Consider the following 20,974-nt stretch of genomic DNA (forward strand, 5'->3'; position numbering starts at 1 on the left):
ATGGTAAAGGTGAAAAGCTGGTCTGATGCTGAAGAGGAAGCCACAGATAAGTAGACTGTGCCAAGAGTGCGGCTTTACTCCAGAATGATGTGGTTTGCCTTGCTCTGATGTGAGCAGCCACACTGCAACACCTTGGATTGAGGGGCACATCCCACACCTGACTCTGTAGGGATGACAAACCTATGTGAGATGTCCAAAATGCTGGAGTCATCTCGCTGTGGAGCAAGCTTGGATCCAGACTCTGATGTCCTCCCCAAAAATACACTGCAGATGGCTCCTGGGCCAGTCCAAGCCAGGAGCTCTGACATCTACTGCTGAAAGCTGCAGAAAAAGGTTCAGAACACATCCCCTTAGCATATTTTCTTTGGAAGCCTCTTCCAGCACAGAACAGACTGATGGGATTTAGCTAATTGCTTAGCTGGCCTTCATTTCTGTAACCTGAGCATCAGGTTTTCTGGCTCCTTCTGCTTCCTCTCTCACCGCTGTCCAGAGCAGAAGTTGGCTCCACACACACCTAATTCTCCTGATCAAGAACAGATGATGTTCTGAAAGCCAAATCAATCCCTTGGTCTCATCCTATCAATCTAGACTGAAAATATACTTTGCTTGTTTGCTTGCTTTTCATGTTTTGCTTTGGGGTTTTTTGGGCTTAAATAACCCACACTCTCAAAAACAAGTTTCGAGGACCAGCTTGTTGGGGGGCTCCATCATGCTGAGTTTTGCTTTGGCTTCTACACCAGGAACCACCTTTTTAGCTTGTTTTCCCTCAACCTCAAGGACAGGTCAGGTCCCAGAGTCTTTAGACTGGATGATGCCATGTCATGGACAGCCCCTCCAGCTGTTGGAAATAAATTGGATTACTGCAATTTTCATCAACACCATGTAGTGTAAATGTAAATCTGCTGCCTTTTCCTTGTTCTCCCTTGGGGCTGAACCTTAGAGAAGGTGTGAGGGTTCTGTGGAGGCTTTTGGTGCTCCAGGATGATGGGGGGGCTGCAATCTCTCTGTGTTTCCCAGGATTCCTCTACTTAGGAGACATGCTCTTGCATAACTGTGCACAAAGCTAAACACACATTCATAAAGCATCTCCACTCACATACCCAAACCACTCAAGCTGGAACAAAGAGTCATCTTACACTACCCTAGAGATATATAATTACAAGTATACAGACAATGAGGCATATTTAATGATTCCTTTTTAAATTTTTTATGTCAAAGTACCAGACCTGGAATACTTAAGTTTGTGTTCAACTTGCAAGGAGTCTCACTGTTGGAAAGGTTCAGCTCAATATAAACAAATTCATCACTGCAAAGAGCACCGTGTCATCGTCTACAACAGGATCCAGTACAATGGAAATCCTGAACAGGCTTAACCTACATGCAAATATTGGTTGGATCAAAGTAACCACCTGTCTCTTGTTCTGCTCTCCATTTTTACCCCTATATTTCACATTAGTAATTTTCTGCTCCTTATTTTCTATTTCTCCTGTATAGTCCCTCCCAAACCTAATAAACAACATCTGAATTTCAACTAATAGAATTTACTGAAATCTGACATTAGACAAAATTCAGCGTTAAGTCACATTTTCCACAAAAATCATTATATTTACCTTTGCCAAAAGATGCTCTTAGGTAAATATTTAACCAAAAATTATTATTTTTTTTTTTTAAATAGACCTGAATCATATTATAAGAAAGATCATCAAACAGGAAGGAAAAAAGTATAAGCTATGAGCTAAATTTTATCAATTGTGTTTTAATTAGAGTGGGAAAACAACTTTAAAAAGTTATCAGGTGTGTTATTATCTCATACTAGTAGTATTTTGTGTTTCTTATTTAATTTAAAGATGCCCTTCACTTTATTGATGACAAAATATTTCCAAACTGGGAGTGTTGGCTTTAAGTAGAAGCAAGTGCTGGATCTATGAATGGAAACATTTGTAGGAAGTATGCAGCCAGGATTATCTTGTTTAACAAGCTGTTGGAGGCTCATGGAAAACGTTGTGAAAAATTATGGGCTGAGCACAGCCTCCATGCATGCAGGACTGCGGGCAGCATGATGGATGCCACTCTAGCAGGAGCCAGGGACGGAGGAAAGATGTGTACAGATGTTGAGATGCAAAACACACTCCTTCTTTTAGCCTGATTTCCTTAAGGTGCAAGGGTTTCTGTGGTTGCTCTCTCTCCATCTGTCCCCACAAGTAGTCCAGTGGCCAATTTCTACAAACTTTGACAGGTAAAGTTCAAAGATATGAAATAGCTGCATGTTTTGTGAAAAACAATTGTTGGGTAGAGGAAAAGGAAAGTTTGAAATTAGTGCCTTCCCTAATAAGTAACAGTGTAAGTGCAACAGTTATCTGTTCTTAGTTCTTCTGGCTGACCGGATAGCCCACGAGCTGGTTAGCCTGGGCACAGCTCAAAATTAGCCCTGGGAGGTTGTGTCTTGCCTTGCCCATGGCTGAGGAGCACTAGAGAGAAGTCTGAGGATGAAAAGGGCACATGGGAGGGACATGAGCCTAATGCAAGGAAGCCTGTGTAGGCAGAGGGGATGTGAAGCTTTTGGAAACCAGACTTAGGTTTCCTACTGTTTGCAGAACAATTTACTGTGTTTATTTGGTTTAGCCTCTTCTTCAGCTCCTTCTGGTCTTTTTCCCACAGGGATTGAGCAGACATGCAGTTCTTCCCCAGGAAGATCCTCTCCCTGCACAGCTTGGAGTGCTGTGGGTGCAAAGTGTGTGTGTGCTGGAAGTCCTGACTCCCATAATGGGTTACTGCAGGAGAGAAGAGCGAGCTACAAAGGAAAATCCTGCTAGGGAAGGCCTCCTCCTCCTTGATTCTGGCTGTGGCTTTCAGCCCATCACCACGGAGCCCCTGGAGGTCATGGATGCACACTTAGGTGCCTGTAAGAGGCGAGGAAGGCAAGACTTCTCACCCGAGCTTCTGCACTTCTGCTGGAGAAGCTTCTCCAAACTGAGAAAGGCCGAAAGCCACTATTTTCCCTGGTTTTACAGCAGCCTCTTTAGGCCTGGAGACCTGAATCTCAGCGTAACACACTCATCCTGACAACATGCCTCCTCCCCTTCCCCGCTCTACTTCCAGCCTCAAGATGGATGGGAGAAAACAACTTGGGGAGGCTCCTGTTGCTGAAGGACATCCCTATGGTGGGCACAGCACGAGGGAGAACCTCCTGCCCAGGGAGGACCTTTGCAGTCAGAAGTCCTTGCTGGAGAAACCTCAGAAGAAAATGCGTCCCTGGCAGCAGCACACAATGCTGTTCTCAGGCTTCAGAGGTTCCTAGTAGCTGGTTAATGCCATTCCAAACAGAAACCTGTTTCTCTAGCTATAAATGTCAGCCGCAAGACTGATGGTTACACGTGGCAGTTGCAAGTGTCTGGAATGACTCCAGTTAATTTATTTCAGGGTTGGGTCCTATTTTTCCCCTACGTTAATTTTAAGGAGGGCTTTGCAACCATGAAGTCACTACAGCCCTTATCTCCTGGCACATGAAAGCTGTAGGCTGAATAACTTATTAGCACCCTTGATAATGAAAAACACTTCAATATTTAGGACTAATGCAGATTTCCTACTGAAAAAAAAAAAATCTGTAAACAGCATCTGCAGCCATGTGCTCAAGGTAATAATTAAGGAGAATTATCTTTGCTATGTGTATTAAAACAACATAATTGAAGTTAAGAAATTATATGTCCGTATGAAAGAGAAGCAAATAATTTTTTACTTAGGAAATTAACATCAAGTGGAGTAACTGTTTCCATACCTAGAATAATCTCTGGCTGAAGAAGAAAAGTGAGAATGAGGCACCCAAATATTACATGCCAGTTTCTGTGCTCCTGCCTGAGAACCCAGCGTGGAGCAGCCACCATCCGTGGGCAGTGCTCCGCTTCCTCCCTCGAATGAGCACGGCGGAGGCTGTGTGCAGCGACCGTCTCCGATTTCATGGGTTTATGGAAAAGGCCCTTCTCCCAAAAGCACAGGGAAGCATGCTAAGCATGATCTGGGAAGCGAGAAGTAAAAGGTGGTTCTTTTACTGATGGCCAAGGTATTTAAGATGTTGGGTATTTTATTTAGAAACCCATGCCGCTTCCCTAATGACTAATGCAGGAAATAAATCTCACACACTCTGAGATGGAAGGAGTCATCACCAATCACTACTTAGAGCCATGCAAGCCTCACTGGTCAAAAAGCAGCAATTAAAACTCATTAGTATTTATTTTCAAGTCTCCTTTATGGAAAAGGGTCATTAAAAGCAAGTTGAAAGTGTCCAGATTAATCAAAATTCTCCGATAGTCTAACATTTCTGACTCAAACTCATTTGAAGTTTATCTGCTAGGTAGCAGAATGTAGGCAAGGCTTGTGCAGACTTAGGTTTTGGGATTTGTGTCTACAGTGACTGATCAAAGAAACTTGTGATGAAGGTTTTCCTGCCTATGATAGATTATTCTCATGGATTCATTACTGACTGTTAGAGACACCACTACTGCAGCCTTTACTTCAGGAGGGGGCTTTCAGAGTATCTCACTCTTGCCTGTCTCTCCATCTAGTTGCCTATTTTCATTATATTTAATATTTTTAAGAAAACTCTTGATCAAATTATGTTAAAAATGGAGAGGAGTTGATCAGTAAACACACACACACGGAGCATCATCACACATGATTTTTCTACAATTAAAAATTACCAGCAAATAATATTAATGCCTTTTTATTGATCCTTACTAAGAATGTTCACACTCTGAAGAACATGCAATGCTGCAAGGTAAACCTTTTGAGACAGAGGACTTCCAACACAAAGCTTTCTTCCTTTTTATGTGCCTGATCCTATTCTGCATGTCCTCTTCAAAAGATCCACTATACCTTTCCCAGATGTATGCAAGTACAAAATATACCAAATGAGTTTTCTTCCCCTTGCTGTGAGATCAGAGAAAAAAATCCTATCTCCAGGCAATCAAAATCTATCACCAAGCCCACCAGGTCTTTTTGCAACTCAGTGATGCCAATCAAATGGTTTCTATGAGAGACTAACTGCTATTCCTGGATTCTGTCTGACTTCACTACTTGGAGTGGATCATCGCCTCCTGGAAAAGGGAGAAAACCCAAATCCAAACCCAGTACTGGAGCTGGATTCGCCCTCCTCTTCATCCCCTTGTGCTGAGAAGGTCTGGACCACCATGTTCCCAAAAGAGGTGGTGACAGCCACATGCGCATAGGAAAACACCGAGCGCTTCCATCTGAAATCAGTGAAAACAAGCATGGTTACAACTTTGAGAGGGCACGTGGCATCCACAGGTGAGATTTTAAGTTTGAGGGGGGGGTTGTCTCACTGGATAAGGCAGAAATTTTCACCGTATCTTGAAGGAGTAGGGTGAGGAAGGGTCTCAAGTAAGACTGAGCATAAGCAATATTACTTCTGCAGGTTCCCCAGACTCTACTCATAGAACTGCGATTAGAATATTTTTTCCTCTGAGATCTCTCCCTGCTCATCTTTGCTACATATGAGCTGATTGCTTTTAGAAACAACACATAGCTCATCACCTTTTCCCATATTGAAGGATTCAGATTTTTCTAATGAATCATGTTTTCTTGTAATAACAGTGAACTGTCCCATAAAATATTCACTTAAAGGCAGTTCTTAGCATGTCCCTGAGGCTGAGCTTGAGTGGCCAGGAAGCAGTGGCTGACCATGCCTTACACTCGGGCTGCTGAGACGCTTTGACCTAGGCTCAGCTGGGGCAACCAACCAACCCTCCTGGCTTTGCCCCGCCAGACCCATGGCGCTAGCGCACGTGCCTTTGCCAACAGCACAACTGCTGGACGAGGATCCTGGGCTGAAACTAGCACAGGGCACGAATGCAGATCAAGGAGAAAACTCCATTTTTATCAAATGCAGGGACAGCTGAAAAGTGGCATCTCCAGGGGAGTCAGGGCACTCGTGGTGTCTTCGTGCTGCAAGAACAGCAGGCAGGCACTTAGCCAAAATATCCCAGAGGATCCCTGGCAAAGGGCTGTGCTAAATGTGGCCAAGAAAGATGAAAAACCCTTGGGGGAAAAACAGTCCTTCCTGACCTTAGGCCCAGGGCATAAGTGGTGTCTTCATGCTGCAAAAGCTAAATTAATTCATTAATTAGCCAAAATGGCCTAAAAATACTCTGTGCTCAATGCAGCAAAATAAGGCAAATCTCCCCTGGGATCCAGTGCCAATCTGCCTTGGGGAAAAAAACTCCTTCCTGACCCCAGACCAGGGCACCTGTGGCATCTTCATGCTGAAAAAGAAGCATCTAATTGCTTCAAGAGCAGCAGGCAGGAACTTCTCCAAAATGCCCCAGAGAAGCCCTGGCAAGGGGCTCTGCTCAGTGCTGCAGATGAATGAAGAAAACCCCTGGGGACCAGTGCCAATCTCCCCAAGGGAAAAAAAGTCCTTTCTGATCACAGACAAAGGGCACCAGTGGCATCTTGGTGCTGCAAGAGCAGCAGGTGGTCACTTAGCCCAAAATGGCCCAGAGGAGCCCTGGCAAGGGCTCAACGCAGCAGAGGAAGGCAAAAATCCCCCAGGGACCAGTGCCAATCTGCCCCGGTGTGAAAAAATTCCTTCCTGACCCCGGAGCTGGTGATCAGGCTGATCCCTGATCGCCTAAGCATGACATGCCTCCCAGCCCCACGGGGTGGTCACACCTACCAGGGATGCCGCCAGCGCCCAACCCCTTCCCTCCCACAACCCGGAACATCTCAGGGACTCCCAAGAGGGGCAAAAAGCCCCTGGCCGGATGGATCTTGGGGGACAGAATCCTTCCCTTGCCCAGCAGGACACCAGTGGGTGCTCCAGAGCACTGGGAGAAGGTGCTGACACTGATATCCTTGCAACATCTTTGTAGCCCATTCCTTAGCGGCATTGGCTCTGCAGGGGATGAGGACGGTGAGCTCTGCAGTGCTCCTCAAGTGCCAAAGTGTTCCCGTGGTCTTGGCAAGCCACCAAGCCAACCTTTGCTACTGCTATCCAGTGGAAAAGGCTTGACAGCCTTGGACACCTCCAGGTGTTTGTGGCATTTCTCATCTCCCCAGGAGCTTGTCTCCGTTTCCTGAAGGAAGGATGAAGCAGAATTTCCATCCAGCAGATGTAACTTTGGCAGCGGCCCTGCCAGGAACTGGGATTGCAGCAGAGAACCTCCAGCAGCCTCATCCAGCCTCAAATCTTTCCCTTTCAGCCCCTCTAACTAATCCCACTGGCCCCTCAAAGATGTCCTCTCCCACACCGTGGGGCAGCCCCTGGCCAGCTCTGTCTTGATGGCACGGCCTGGCAGGCTGGTGGTGGGGCAGGGGAGGATGCTCCTTTTATCCATCGCTGTCCTGCCTCACACCTCAGCAGAGTCAGTTTCCCGAGCAATGGCCACGGCCTAAGCTTCTGCAGGAGGGGCTCAGCCAGCGCCTCTGGCACAAGGAGAGCTGCTACACTTCAGTGCAGCACTTCAGCCAACACATTACAGCACGTGCCACTGCACTGAAAATTCATGCTGCAGATCCAGCTGAGACCTTGGGGTGAAGCCAGCCTTGGGCTTCTTCTTGGGAAGAAAAGCCAGCCTGAGAAGGGAGGTCAGCCCCTTTTCCACCTTCTACCTTGCACTGGACTTCAAAGATGGTATGACAGGCCAAGTTGTTCCTTCTAGCATTCACTGAAGTTCAAAAAGCATGTTTCATGCCTGCAGTAGTTTTCTCTAAGCTTTTAGAGTTCACAGCTGTCCTCCATCTCTGAGGTGCCCCTTGGAGTAGTCTGTCTGGGACTGGAGCATCTCTCCTGTGAGGAAAGGCAGAGAGAGCTGGGAGTGTTGCACCTGGAGAAGAGAAGGCTCAGAGGGGATCTCATCAATGTCTACAACTATGGCAAGTTGAATATGAGTCAACAGTGTGCCCTGGCAGCCAAAAGGGCCAACCATGTCCTGGGCTGCACCAAGCACAGCAGAGCTAGCTGGTCAGGGGAGGTGATTGTCCCCCTCTCCACTGCACTGGTGCAGCCCCACCTCAAGAACTGTGTGTAGTTTTGGTTGCCTCAATACAAGGACATCAAACTATTAGAGTCCTGAGGAAGATGACCAAGATAGTGAAAGGTCTCCAGAGCAAGACTTACAAGGAGCAGTTGAGGTCCCTTGAATTGTTCAGCTTGGAGAAGAGCAGGCTGAAGGGTGTCCTCATTGCAGTCTACACCTTCCTCAAGAGGGGCAGTGGAGGGGGAGGTGCTGATCTCTTTTCTCTGTTGACCAGCGATAGGACGTGAGGAAATGGAATGAAGCTGCATGAGAAGTTCAGACTGGACATCAGGAAAAGGTTCTTCACCGAGTGTCCTGGGTTGAGTGAGTGGTGGAGTTTTTTGGTGGCAGGGGAGGGGGCTATCGGGGCGGCCCCCTGTGAGAAGCTTCTCGAAGCTCCCCCAGCTCCACGTCAGCTCCACTTCTGTTTGGGAAATTGAGCCAATCGGCTGCGCCTCTGCGATAACGTATTTAAGAAGGGACGTGGTGACGGGCAGTGGGACTTGTGAGGAGGAGTTGCTGCAGCTGCATGAACACCAAGGTCAGTGGAGGAACGGAGGAAGAAAGGAGGGGGGAGGTGTGCTGGAGCAGAGACCCCCCTGTATCCTGTGGTGAGACGGCAGGGCGGCCCCCCCCTGCCACCCATGAAGATCTACGGTGGAGCAGACATTGATTTACAGCCTGTTGTTCCTGCTCAGATGATCAAGGTTCTGTGCCCGAAGAAGGCCGGGCTCTCATGGGAAAAGGTAGCCCCGCTGCTGTAATTCAGTGCTGGGAGGATTGCAGCCTGCGGGGGAGTCCCACGCCGGAGCAGCTCGGGAAGGGCTGCAGCCGTGGGAGGGAATCCAGTCGGAGGAAGTTAGTGACCCGTGACGGAGCAGTGTGGGGAACGCTGCGGCCCATGGGAGGAATTCAAGTCGGAGAAAGTTTGTGGAGGACTGTCTCCTGCGAGAGGGGGACCACGATGGAGCAGGGGGGAACAAGTTTTGGACACTCCCCTCACCGAACATGAAGGAGGTGGCAGCGCTGACTGCACCCCCCATTCCCTGCCCCTGCGCCACTGGGGGAGGAGGTAGAGATATCGGGAACAGAGCTGAGCCCAGGAAGAAGGGAGGGGTGGGGGGAAGGTGTTCTCAAGATGTGGCAATGCTTCTCACTGTCCTACTCTGTTATGTGTTGTTAGTGTCTGTAATAAATGTATGGTTTTTTTTCTTCCCCTAACGAGTCTGCCTTTTGCTCGTGATCATAAAAGGGGGATTTTCCCCCATCCCAGTCCTATCTTGAACCCCAAGCCTGGCTCTCTGTCCCTTCTCATTGCCGGAGGGGAAGGGAGAGAGAGCTGCTGCATTGTGGTTGGCTGTCAATCAGGCCTAAACCACGACACCGAGCCGGTGGTCGGTCACTGGAACAGGGTCCCCAGGGAAGTGGTCACAGCACCAAGCCTGATAGAGTTCAAGGAGGGTCTGGACAATGCTATTAGTCATATGGTTTAGTTTTAGGTAGTCCTGCAAGGAGCAGGGAGTTGGACTCCATGATCCTTATGGGTCCCTTCCAACTTGAGATATTCTGATTCAATCTTCGGCTGCTCGCCAATGACCGATGTATTTCTTGCAATATTGTGCCTAAAATGACACATTGCAGTATACCATCCCCACATCAAACAAAATAATCTCTCTCATTTCTTCCATCCCTCTCTCCTGCTAGCCCAGAATGACACCTGCCTTTTTCCTCCCCCAACAGCTTATTATCGCCTTGCAGTTAATGGTCTCTACTGTAACTTATCCACTCCCACTGTACTGCTGCTCTGCCAGCTCTTTCCCTATTTTGTACTTGAATGTCTGATTTCTCCTTCTAACTACAGTACTTTGCACTCACCTTTGTCAAATTTCTTCCTATTTCAGACCATTTTTCCTGCATATTATGGCCATTTCAAATTCTGATACAGCCCTGGAAAGTGCCTGCGTATATTCTCAAGTTGGTGACAACCGTAGATTTTTACATGGGCTATTTATTTCACCGCTCCAGTCATTAATGGAGTTACAGAAAAATACAGGCACTACAATAAAATGTATAGCAGTCTCACTCAAAATACCCTCTCTGGCTAAATACCAATAACTATTTCAAGTGCAATTTTTCTGCTACACTGTGATAATTTAGTTCATTTCCTTCTTTTGCTTGTAAAAAGGATATAGTGAGGCAAAGAAAACATTAAATGCATGAGTTTCCTCTGAATCATCCATCATTTTTTCTCCATCCTCTCATCTTTTCACACTTAATCATGTGCCTTTCCTTCCAATTCCTGTAGTTTCATTTTGATTGATCCTAACAAGTCCTTCCTATGCCATTTTTCCTTCACATTAAGAGATTGCTGCTGGACCATTAAAAAAAACACCTCTCTTCACTTGTCCCACCCATCATCTCCCAAACAGACCCAGGCACCAACACCCACACTTACCAAAACTGCCTTCTGAGGTCTTTATTCTACTCCTCATATCTCCCTGCTTCCTCAAGAGCACCAAATGCCAGCTCCACAGCCACCTTCATTTGAATTACCTCTAAGATTTTTAACAACTTCTAATAAGTCTGCCTGTAATCCAGAACAGCCAATTCTAGAATAACACACTGTACATTCTGAAATAAAAACTCTGTCCATTGGAAAAAAAAAAAAAACAAAACCAAAAACATTAACTCTTTGTCTTTTCAAGTCTTCCCATGTTACATTCACAATAGAAAGTAGCAAATATCTTCCATTTCCACCAGACTTCATAATTGAGGGGTTCTGGTGGGTGAAAAGCTGGACATGACCCAGCAATGTGCACTCACAGCCCAGAAAGCCAACCGTTATCCTGGGCTGCAGCCAGAGCAGGGGGGGCAGCAGGGCCAGGGAGGGGATTCCCCCCCTCTGCTCCGCTCTGGGGAGACCCCCCTGCAGTGCTGGGGCCAGCTCGGGGGTCTCCAGTACAAGACAGACGTTGGAGCAGGTCCAGAGGAGGCCATGAAGAAGCTTGGGGACCTGGAGCACGTCCCTTGTGAAAACAGGCTGAGAGAGTTGGGGGTGTTCAGCCTGAGAAGGCTCCAGGAAGACCTTAGAGTGACCTTCCAGTACTTAAAGGGGGCTTAAAGAAAAATGAAGAAAAACTTTACCAGGGCCTATAGTGACAGGACGAGGGGCAACAGTTTTAAACTGAAAGAGGGTCAGTTTAGATTGACATTAAGGAAGTAATTTTTCATGGTGAAGTTGGCGAGACACAGGAACAGGTTGTCCAGAGAAGTTGTGGATGCCCCATCACTGGAAGCGTTCAAGATCAGGTTGGACAGGGCTTTGAGCAATCTCATGTAGCAGAAGATGTCCCTGACCACAGGGTTTAGAGTAGATGATCTTCAAAAGGTCCCTCCCAACCGAAACCCTTCTGTGAAAGGTTTGGAAATACAGACATTGTTGATGTTCAGCATCATGCCTCCAGCCTTTCCTGAACTACAGGTGTTTCCATCCCAGTGCTGTAGTTTACCTCCCAAAGTCTCTGCAATGCCCATCAAACATTTTTGACATATGTTGACATGGAGTTTCTCCTGTGTATTCTTCGTACCTGTGCACATACGTTTTAGCTTAACATGTTGCTTCATTCTCTCTCTTGCTTCTTACAGTCCCAGCTCCAATGAATTTCATTTACAGCAATTAAGTGCAACAGTCCATCAGGACACACAGTTTCATGGCAGAAGCTAAGACAAAAAACAAAATTCCAAGCCCTTCTGCCATCTGGATTTGAGCCCTGAAGACCAAAAATAACAAGTATTGATTGTTTTATTTCTCTTGGCTAGAAATGCTATTTAGGAGTCACAAATCTATCCTGAAAGTTTATTTATTTAACTGGCATGCTTCCATGAAGAAAGGTTCTGAGAAGTCAGTGTTTTTGACTGACTAGCCAACCAATCCTTCCCTAGAACCTGCTAAAACACATTGTTGGAAGAAGACTGGTCAGCTACTAAGAGGACCTTAGAGCAGTCAAAACACTCTCAGTTACCCGAGAGTACATTGCTACAATAGCTTCCACACAGAAATATAGCAGGTCCCCCCCAGCCCCTCTCTTCCCCAAAAAAACCCACTCCTGTTACTGCAGTGCCAATGTTTTTATTAGTATAAAAATCTATAATGACACATTACTCCTTAAGGTCTCTGTACATTTCAGAAAGCTTCAGGTCTGCACAAAATACCCATATAATCTATACAATTTCAGGATGACCACAAGCTGGAGACTTTCTCTTTACAGGCATCATCAAATTCAAACAAAAATAAAGACACTTAACTCAACATCCAGGCAAACTTTTGTTAAGACAGATTTATTAAGCCTCTAAATATCAGCATTACCAAGTATCCACCATGAATCAAAACCACTACAGTCTGTTTCTGTTGTACACTTGAAGGCCCATCTTCTTTTAGCCAAAGGTATGTGTCTTAGTTCAGTATTATTTCTTGAAGTGGTATCCAAGCACAACCTGAACTGTATACTCTTGGCCTCTAAGGTTGAAATTATTTACTAGTTGCCAAGCTGATTTGCCTATTTATACTCACTGACATATCCCACGGTCTTCTCCAGCTGTTCAACACTTCAGATTTGGGACAATTTGTGAAAGCTCAATTAACTTAGTTGTGCACAAAGGTACCAGAATTACTTTTATGCAGGTTTGTGCCATGCTATTACCCACCTCCACACTACCACTGATCTATTTTGAAATCCTTTCATCTGGCAACGCTCTCTTGGAAGCCTGAAACCTTGAAGGTTTAGTCTAATGTTGCTTAATTGGGCATCTGAACCTCATCTCACTGTGTACTCTTTTCTGGGCAGCACTACATCCCGGACATCAGCAACAGGTAAGCGTGTAAGAATGAGATACATGAAATTGCTATTCAGTTGGGATTTTTACAAGCCATACACTGTGACCAGAATCCAACAAGTGGTATTAATTTTGCCAAGACTTGGAGCTGGCTATTATTCCCCTACTTTTAGTTTGTTTGTTTGTTTGTTTGTTTGTTTTTTGTTGTTGTTGTTGTTTGTTTGTTTGTTTTGTTGTGTGGTTTTTTTTTTTTTCAGATATTACAAAACACCACTCAAAACAATCACTTTCTAAGGAGGAAGAAAAAGTGGACAGAGAGAGGTTTTAAAAATGCAGATCAGCATTATCCATGCTGTTGCTTATTCTAATCTTAATATTCACAAAAATATTAGATCAGTGGGTCAGGAAAGATGTGGACAACACTGGAAAAAGAAAAGTCAAAGGAATACAAACAGAATGGACAGTCCACAGCCCAGAAGTACAGGAGCATTATTCCAAATCCTGAACTAAGCCAGTACATGTTAACAACTACTGCTTATGGGGTTACTGGAGTCCTCGTCCCCACTATCCGTCTGGGAGATTTAATATCACAAGCATCGGCTGTGAAACAAAGACTTTTCTTTGGCCCTCCTGGCAGAGCTGCAGTCTAAGAAGTGAGCTTCACTACCCTTGAGCCATTGGATACAGCCAGACTCCTCAAGAGTTTGACAAGCATATGATCTGTATAAAACAACTGCATGCTACCTCCCTTCTCATGTTTGTCATCTAGGTGAGATTACAAGTACCTTTAGATAATGTTTTAAGCATATAACTAAGAATATATAGTATATAGTTAGCACTTACTCAGCAAATGGTGATCGTATCATTGAATCACATGAACAAGGATCTAACAATTAGAATTCTGTATTTTCAAATTTCTGTATGATGGTTAGGGGCAGAAACTGATTTTATGATGACCTGAAATAGAATTAAAACAGTGTCATATACTATTCAGTTTAAAACTGATCGGAAGCACTTTTAATGTATCAATATTAGCTTCCTTACCTCCCCAAGAAGAATATGTTTGTTAATTATCCTTACAGATCAAAAGGTCATATGGGATAAAAATTCTTTTAGAAAAGGAATCCTTAATCTAGCAGACAAAAATTCAACATCTGGTTACCTGAAGTTGAAGCAAATATAAAGTACATATTTAAATTATAAGGATATGATATCTTGGGTAATCTGATTATGTAGAACAGATTTTTATAGTGGGGGCTTTTTCTGTATGAGGACCTGAACATGGGACTAGTATTTTTGCTCTGCTACCCTTTATGGTTCTTCATTAAGACTAAGCCCAGAGGAAGTGGCATAAGTTCCTGCAACTCTGCAATGAACTTAGTTATCAGTGTTTGATTGCTTGGCTGAGCACCCTGTTAATTCAGACTGGTCATCTGTTAGCAAATCATAGGGGAGAAAAACAAGTTTTGAATTCACTTATCACAAGCATATGACTGTAAAGAGAAGTCTTCAAGTGTGTTAAACAGCTGTTGAAACTGATGAGGGATGGAGGGGTAAGCTGTGCCAGAGGACACTGGGTGGGAGACAGGAGCGACACAGCATGTCATTATGGTGGTCCTTTAACTAGAGGACCAGCACAGGCTAGCCACAAGCAAAGCTGTTTAGGGAGCCAGATGCTGGGCCAGTGCCCAATTCCACTGTGATTTGCCCTAAAAGAGCTCAACTATAAACACAGAGCACGCACAGAAGACTGTAGTTCTTGCAAACATACAAAAGCTGCCAGCAAGTCTAAGTGTTCTGCACTGATTATGGTCAGTTCACTTGGTGATGCCACTTTCAGGATAAATAATAATGTCAAGAAGCAAAGGACTGTTAAAAGGTTTCTGCTCCAACCTACTCACCTGAAGGGACATTCTAGAGTGCATATGGTCCCACCAAACTAGTCTTGACACCATATATGTTCTGGTGAATATTCAGCACAGAAAGCTGTGATAATGCTTAATTAATTAGTGGAGCCCATAAAAAAGATCCAGGAAACTATCTTGCAGCTTTAAATCATGGTATGGTATTTTTTAAAGACAACACTCTGTAGTTCAGAAGCATTTATGAACCTGCTGGAAATGCCATGCCATTCCATTCCATTCCATTCCATTCCATTCCTTATCTGTGTAAAGGAAGTGCAGTCAGATCATCACAATAGCTTAAGTTATGGCTAGAAACTTTAAAAAAAAAGGAAAGCTTTATTTATTTTTCACATTTTGAAGTTCCTACCTTAGAGACATTTATACTCAAAAAATCCCTCTGATAAGGGTGAGAAAAACTCATCCAAAGTCCTGCAGTATGGCAGGATTAGGTATAGACCAGCCCTGAGTTAATGATCATCTAATTTGTGTACAAAAACCTATTGAGAAGGAGATTCCATTGCTTCAAGGGTAGGGCAGATCTTGTACTCTCAGACTCCAGGAGCTTTAATCTGTGATGTTTCATCAATGTATTTGGTAGAATTGGATTCTTAATCTGCCTTACCTTTAACTAGAGTAAGTATTCATTCAAAACTGAAGCTAAATAAAGATGGTAAGTAATAATTTAACATCTAAGAACAGATTGTAACCGAGCACCATATCAATTTGACAGCAAAAGCAAGGCAAAGAAACATGAACAGCTTTATATGCACACATAAAGTATCACATAACTGGTTTGAAATAGAAACCAATTTCCAGGGGACTATGAGCACTTCCAAGTGTCCTTTTGTTTCATTAGGAATTGTGCACACTGTTAACAAATTACTGATGCCATGCAAACACCTATATCCAAAAGTTAGTTGGTTCTTTGAAACTGTCCTCCCCCCCACCTCCCAAACAACAGCAATTGGTAACAAGAGCTTCTGTTTCCCCAAATTTAGCCATGCTTCCTTTTATACAAAAAACATGAAGTACCAAATGAATACTGAATTTTAAGAGCTGAAAGAGTTTTCTTACGAAACCAGAGATGTGATACAAAAGAAACAAGCTTGAGTCCACATATAGAATTACAGGTTGATGTTATGTTTAACTATTTATATTAAAGCCACGGATGACATCTAGTATGTAATCATGTTAAAAAGTAAGTTTCAAGAAAGCTTTACTATGAAAATTAATTGAAATTTGGTGAAGTTTAACAAAATTCATAGCTTTAGCTACTGTGCAAATATTACTTTACTTGAAATGCATTCATAATTTCAAACTCCAGAAATGCAAAATTTAAGTAGTCTACTATAGATATAGCTCTTCTCTGAAATGAAGTGTTAGCCCTCATAAAAAAGAAAAAAAAAAAATCCCTTCTCCACTTTTATTTTTTCTTTTCTTATTTTACATAAAGGAAGGATAAGAATTGCTCCCAAAACAGAAGTCAATTTACAATTTTAAAAGGCTACTACAGCAAAAAACATACATTCCTTTCTTTCCTTGTGACTATATTATATTTTAAGCAAGGCCGTGCCTAGATTCAGAGAATGTTTTAACTGCACAAGCATTAAATGTTGTCATATTTATCACTGTAGAGTCCGATGGCATACTTCAGTGGCATCAATCTTCACATTATGAGATGGGAAAGCAGTTGTTCAGTTGCACTCAGATTGTTGCTTGCTTGCACCATGGTATAATTGCATTTAACCTGGAATCCAGTGAAAACTCACCCTGACTTTTCATGTTTCCTTGAAAAATCTTTTCTGCGTTTTTATATAAGCCAGAAGACACACAAGATGAACATCTCTTCAGTTCTTTCACTGACTATAAAAAGCAGGTTTCTTTAAATCAATAGCTTAATAGTTATGTTAAATATAGCTTTTACGACATTTCTTGCATGTAATGCAGAGTAATGCTTCTTGATACCTCAGTCATCATCTTGCTGATTTCTTTTCTGTGAATGGAACAGGAGAGTTCATAATGTTAGGACACAGTTATCTGAAGTAAGATCACTAATAAATCATGACAAGTGTTTCCAGATACAATGGATATTAGACAACGACTGCATTTCTAAGCCATTTTTTGCATAGTAAGAGGTAATGCTTCCAGCAAATGGAACAGAGCAATAGCAACCCTCTCCCCCATCCTATAGGACTTTATTTTCAGTAAAGAACAAGATTTGTCCTGTATGTTAACCAACAGAATATATAAGAACCAGAAAACGTGATGGTGGTAGCAGAGGTCAGAAGTCTAGATGAAGGCCCTCCCTTCCCTAGCTTACAAACATGTCATGTTTTCATGCCACTATTCAAAGGAACAAATAAATTGTATTGAAAAAGGAACAAGTGTTTAAGGTTTTTTTCCTAACATACTTATCTTCTAACTTTTAAAGACATTCTTAAAAGCATTAGCTTCAGCTGTTCAAAAATACATTTGCATTTTTACTACATTTACATTTAAATAAGAAAAAAAACAGCTAGGTCCTTCAGTAAGGTTTGTCAAACTACATTCACTGCTTCCCATAAAGATAAAATTAATTAACTGAAGTGAGATCAGTATGAAAGCTTGCTCTTTATCACTTTTAAAAAAAAAAAATTAGCAACCCAACTATACATTGTATGATGGCTTCATACATTACTTTCTCTATAATTATGTAACCTATGTTAATTATCAAAAGCACAATTCCAGGCACTTTGATGCTGCCATTTCACAAAGATCAGAAATTGTTTCACTACTTCTTACCAGTTTAAGAAAGTCAATTAATTTGTGAACATCTTCTCCTGTAGAAAGGTCCACAAAATCTTTCGGCAGTCGGTAACTCAGGTATGGACTAGGCTGGACAGTAACTTTACTGTTCGTACAACGAAAAACTGGATAGTCCTTTGGAAAAGATATTGAATAAACAGTGTACGTGAATAAAGCTAGCAATGTTTGTTCAATTCCTCCGTGAGACTGTCTGAGTCACTTGGACAATAAATTTTTTTGGCAATCATTCAACTAAACCTGCTTTTTCTAAAAATTGTAATTTTCTTATTAAAATCTCTGCCCACTTCAAAGCAAAAGTTAAAACGTTAGCAACAGTTAAATGTAAAGGAATCAATTCCTTTAAGTTTCTACAGTGTACCAATTATTAATGCATTTAATAGAGATAGGCTTATAAGAGTGCTGTAATAATGGAACTATAATGAACTTTGGGCAATAATACCTACATAAATATGTAGATAAAGAAAAACTTTACAATGGGATCCCTAAACTTGTCTTCACAGGTTACTTGTTTAAACCATGTTTGCAAATATAACCTTACTGAAATTATGATCTAAACTTTCCAACCAATTTACTTACTGAATAAAAAAAGTATCTCTAAACACTCAATTGTAGCAAAAGGTTTTGGGTAACTTTACATAGTTTTCAGTTCAAGATATTGACATGCAATGTACTTGCCCACTGTATGGCAATAAGCCGCTTCATTTTAAAGACAGAAATTCAGAAACTTCACACCAGATTCTGTGATTGGATGTAAACTGAAGCACGAAGAGAAATCATTCTACTTTTCATCCAGGCTTACACCAGAGAAAACTCTGTAAAGCATCTGGCACTGAGAAAAAGAAATCCTCACAACAAGATTCAGATGTCCCATGGACAGCTCAAGAATTGGGAGTGTGTTTTAACAAAGCAGACACAGCTTTTAGCAGGAAGGTTCATTGAATGGGTTTTCATACAACAATGGCCACATGGTGAGACTAAGAGAAAATGGCACGAATGATAGATAGCCTGTAGAGTGGTGCATTTCCCTTTCAGTGTGTTATGAAAATGGTGACAGAACTAAAGCGAAGCTCAAATGTTAAAATCAGCTCAATAGAGCATGTCATTTCAGTTACCTCCAATGCAGTTTAACAGCTAGAAAATAAAGAAAAGCCTATTCTATCTGACTAGCTATCTCTCCTCAGACAACTCCCAAGGGTTTCCCCAAGATCAAGTAACATGCTAATTTATATCTTCTATCCAGCTGTCCAAGGACTCATTAAGATGTGATCAGTCTCAAGCATGCAGTGAGAAAAAAATCTGGAGGACAAATAAATGAAGACTATTACTCCCGCTCTGTATTAAGGGGAAGTTATTTGTTTTTACGGAGGCAATGCAGCTTGGAAGAGGGATAGAAAAGCCCTGCTCTGCAAGTCCAGGGAGTTCAATCAGAGGACAAGGCTTCCCTGAGGGTATCTGATATGAGGAAGAGACAGAAGTTAAGCTGCTTTTTGCCAACCCCCAAACATAAATCTGGAGCTCTGGGAAATGGTATGACAGATATTAGGAACAAAGCAGAACTTTAAGTGATTAAATAGAAAAGTAAGAGATTTTAAGAGAAATTGAAAAGAGCACATCAAAACTGCATAAAAGCAAGTTTCAGGGCATCTTCTTCACAATGTGGTCAGTGGGCTTGTACTGTTTGAACTAAAAATTCCCTTGCAGGCATCTAGAACTAGCACAGATATTTGCTGATATTAACTATTGTCTAAAATAAGGTAGATTTTATTTACAGAGAGTTTACATTTCATAAGTTAAGGACATTCATTTACTTAGCTGGATTCACATCACAATTTGATTACAAGAAAGAAAGAAAAAAAAAGTCATAACATCTGTTGGATATATTAGCCAGCCTCCCTCACCATAGGGCTGTACCTGTTCTGTTGCTTCCCCTTCACTCTGGTCTCCTTTCAAGTTTTTCCCAGAGGTCAGTTCTTCCCACGTAAACAGCAGGGAGTCCGTTACTTCACCAAATGGGTTAAAATCTATTAACCAAGTCTTACCCTGCAGTGAAACAACAGAACAGTTAAAACAAGCTACAAAATTAAAACAACAAAAACAAACCAAACAAATATAGGAATACACATATACTTATTTTACTGCAGTATCCTTGGTCTTTAGACAAAAAGATGTCAAAATTGAAATCACCTGGTTTTAGGCACTTAAAATATTTTAACATCCTTCACATTAGACACATTAGACAGTCTGTTTTAAAACAGAGCAAGCTATGACTTACTAATTTATTTCTTTTTTTTTTTAAACAGAAGATCAGACAGAGCTCAAATAAAATGAATTCAGTTCTATGCAAGGTGCTTTCAGATGAGACCACAGAGGTTCCGTCTAATCCCCATAGTCCTCCAAGATCCTCAGACAGCATGAACAAGGAATGGAAAAAAAACAAACCAAACAAAAAACCCCCACCCAAACAGGGATTTTGCTTTCCATCAAAAGCCACCTCAGCACTGCTGTACAGCAGTCTACAAGCACTGCTGTTCTTGGTCTCAGAAGGGACTCTAAAAATACAGAGCAGGGTCTGAAAAATGCTAGTGGACATCATGAAAGTTGAAAAGTGCTGCACAGATATAGATAAATACAGAATAACTTAAAAGCATTTTTAATATAGCCATTAATAATAGTCCAGACTAGTTTCCCCTGCCTCATCTTTAATACATTTGTGTTCAAAACAGTTCTGGTAGTATGCACAACAGCATACCTGTTTTACAACTGAAAAATTAAAGCAGAGAGACTAACAAAACATATTAAAGGTAACAGAGACATCTGCAGGGGAGCAAGAAATAGTTTGTGTTCCTCAAGTCATCTCAAGATACAACCCCCCAGCACAGGGCCATCTTTTCTTACCCAAGAAAGTGTCATCTAGTCTAATAAAACAAAACATCATAATAAATTATAATGAAATATGACTACAACTGCTAGTAAGAATTTGCAGAACAAGTACTACATCTGCAAGAAAACAGATCTATCAAATACAAAAAGAAAAAGGTTGCTGTAACATAAGCAGGACTGAAAGGTTTTATTGTGTTTATTAAAGATCAACTGGAATTGGAAACCAAACCTGAAGACTGTGTAGCTACTAAAAATTTATTTTGCTTTCTCTTTCCTTCCCTCATTCCTGATGGGTCTTCCTTCTTTCCCTATCCTGATACAAACAGCAAATATCTTCAACGATTTACACTACAGCCATCTGGTTTCTAACTTACAAAGATGCTTTTGAAGCTTTTAGTCACAGAGTAACATGGAGACTTCCTCTCCCACCCACACTACCTGAACCACCCCCACAGGCACTAAACGCACTATAGAATAGAAAACGTATGGAAACCCATACAACAGAGAACAGAAATGCTCTGG

General features: G+C 42.4%; 1 protein-coding gene across 1 annotated transcript in view; it reads right to left on the reverse strand.

Moving 5' to 3' along the window:
• Positions 1 to 12,143: 12,143 nt before the first annotated feature.
• Positions 12,144 to 20,974, reverse strand: part of CDC123 (cell division cycle 123) — a 38,879-nt gene continuing 30,048 nt past the window's right edge. Inside the window, exons 11-13 of the mRNA XM_042791891.1 lie at positions 19,484 to 19,612; positions 17,549 to 17,686; positions 12,144 to 16,760 (exon numbers count right to left, since the gene is read on the reverse strand). Coding sequence (XP_042647825.1) covers positions 16,734 to 16,760; positions 17,549 to 17,686; positions 19,484 to 19,612 — 294 coding nt within the window. The 3' untranslated portion in view covers positions 12,144 to 16,733. The remainder of the gene's footprint in view (positions 16,761 to 17,548; positions 17,687 to 19,483; positions 19,613 to 20,974) is intronic.

The sequence above is a fragment of the Tyto alba genome, unplaced genomic scaffold, assembly GCF_018691265.1.
Source record: "Tyto alba isolate M040663 unplaced genomic scaffold, T.alba_DEE_v4.0 Super-Scaffold_2, whole genome shotgun sequence".
Classification (NCBI taxonomy): domain Eukaryota; kingdom Metazoa; phylum Chordata; class Aves; order Strigiformes; family Tytonidae; genus Tyto; species Tyto alba.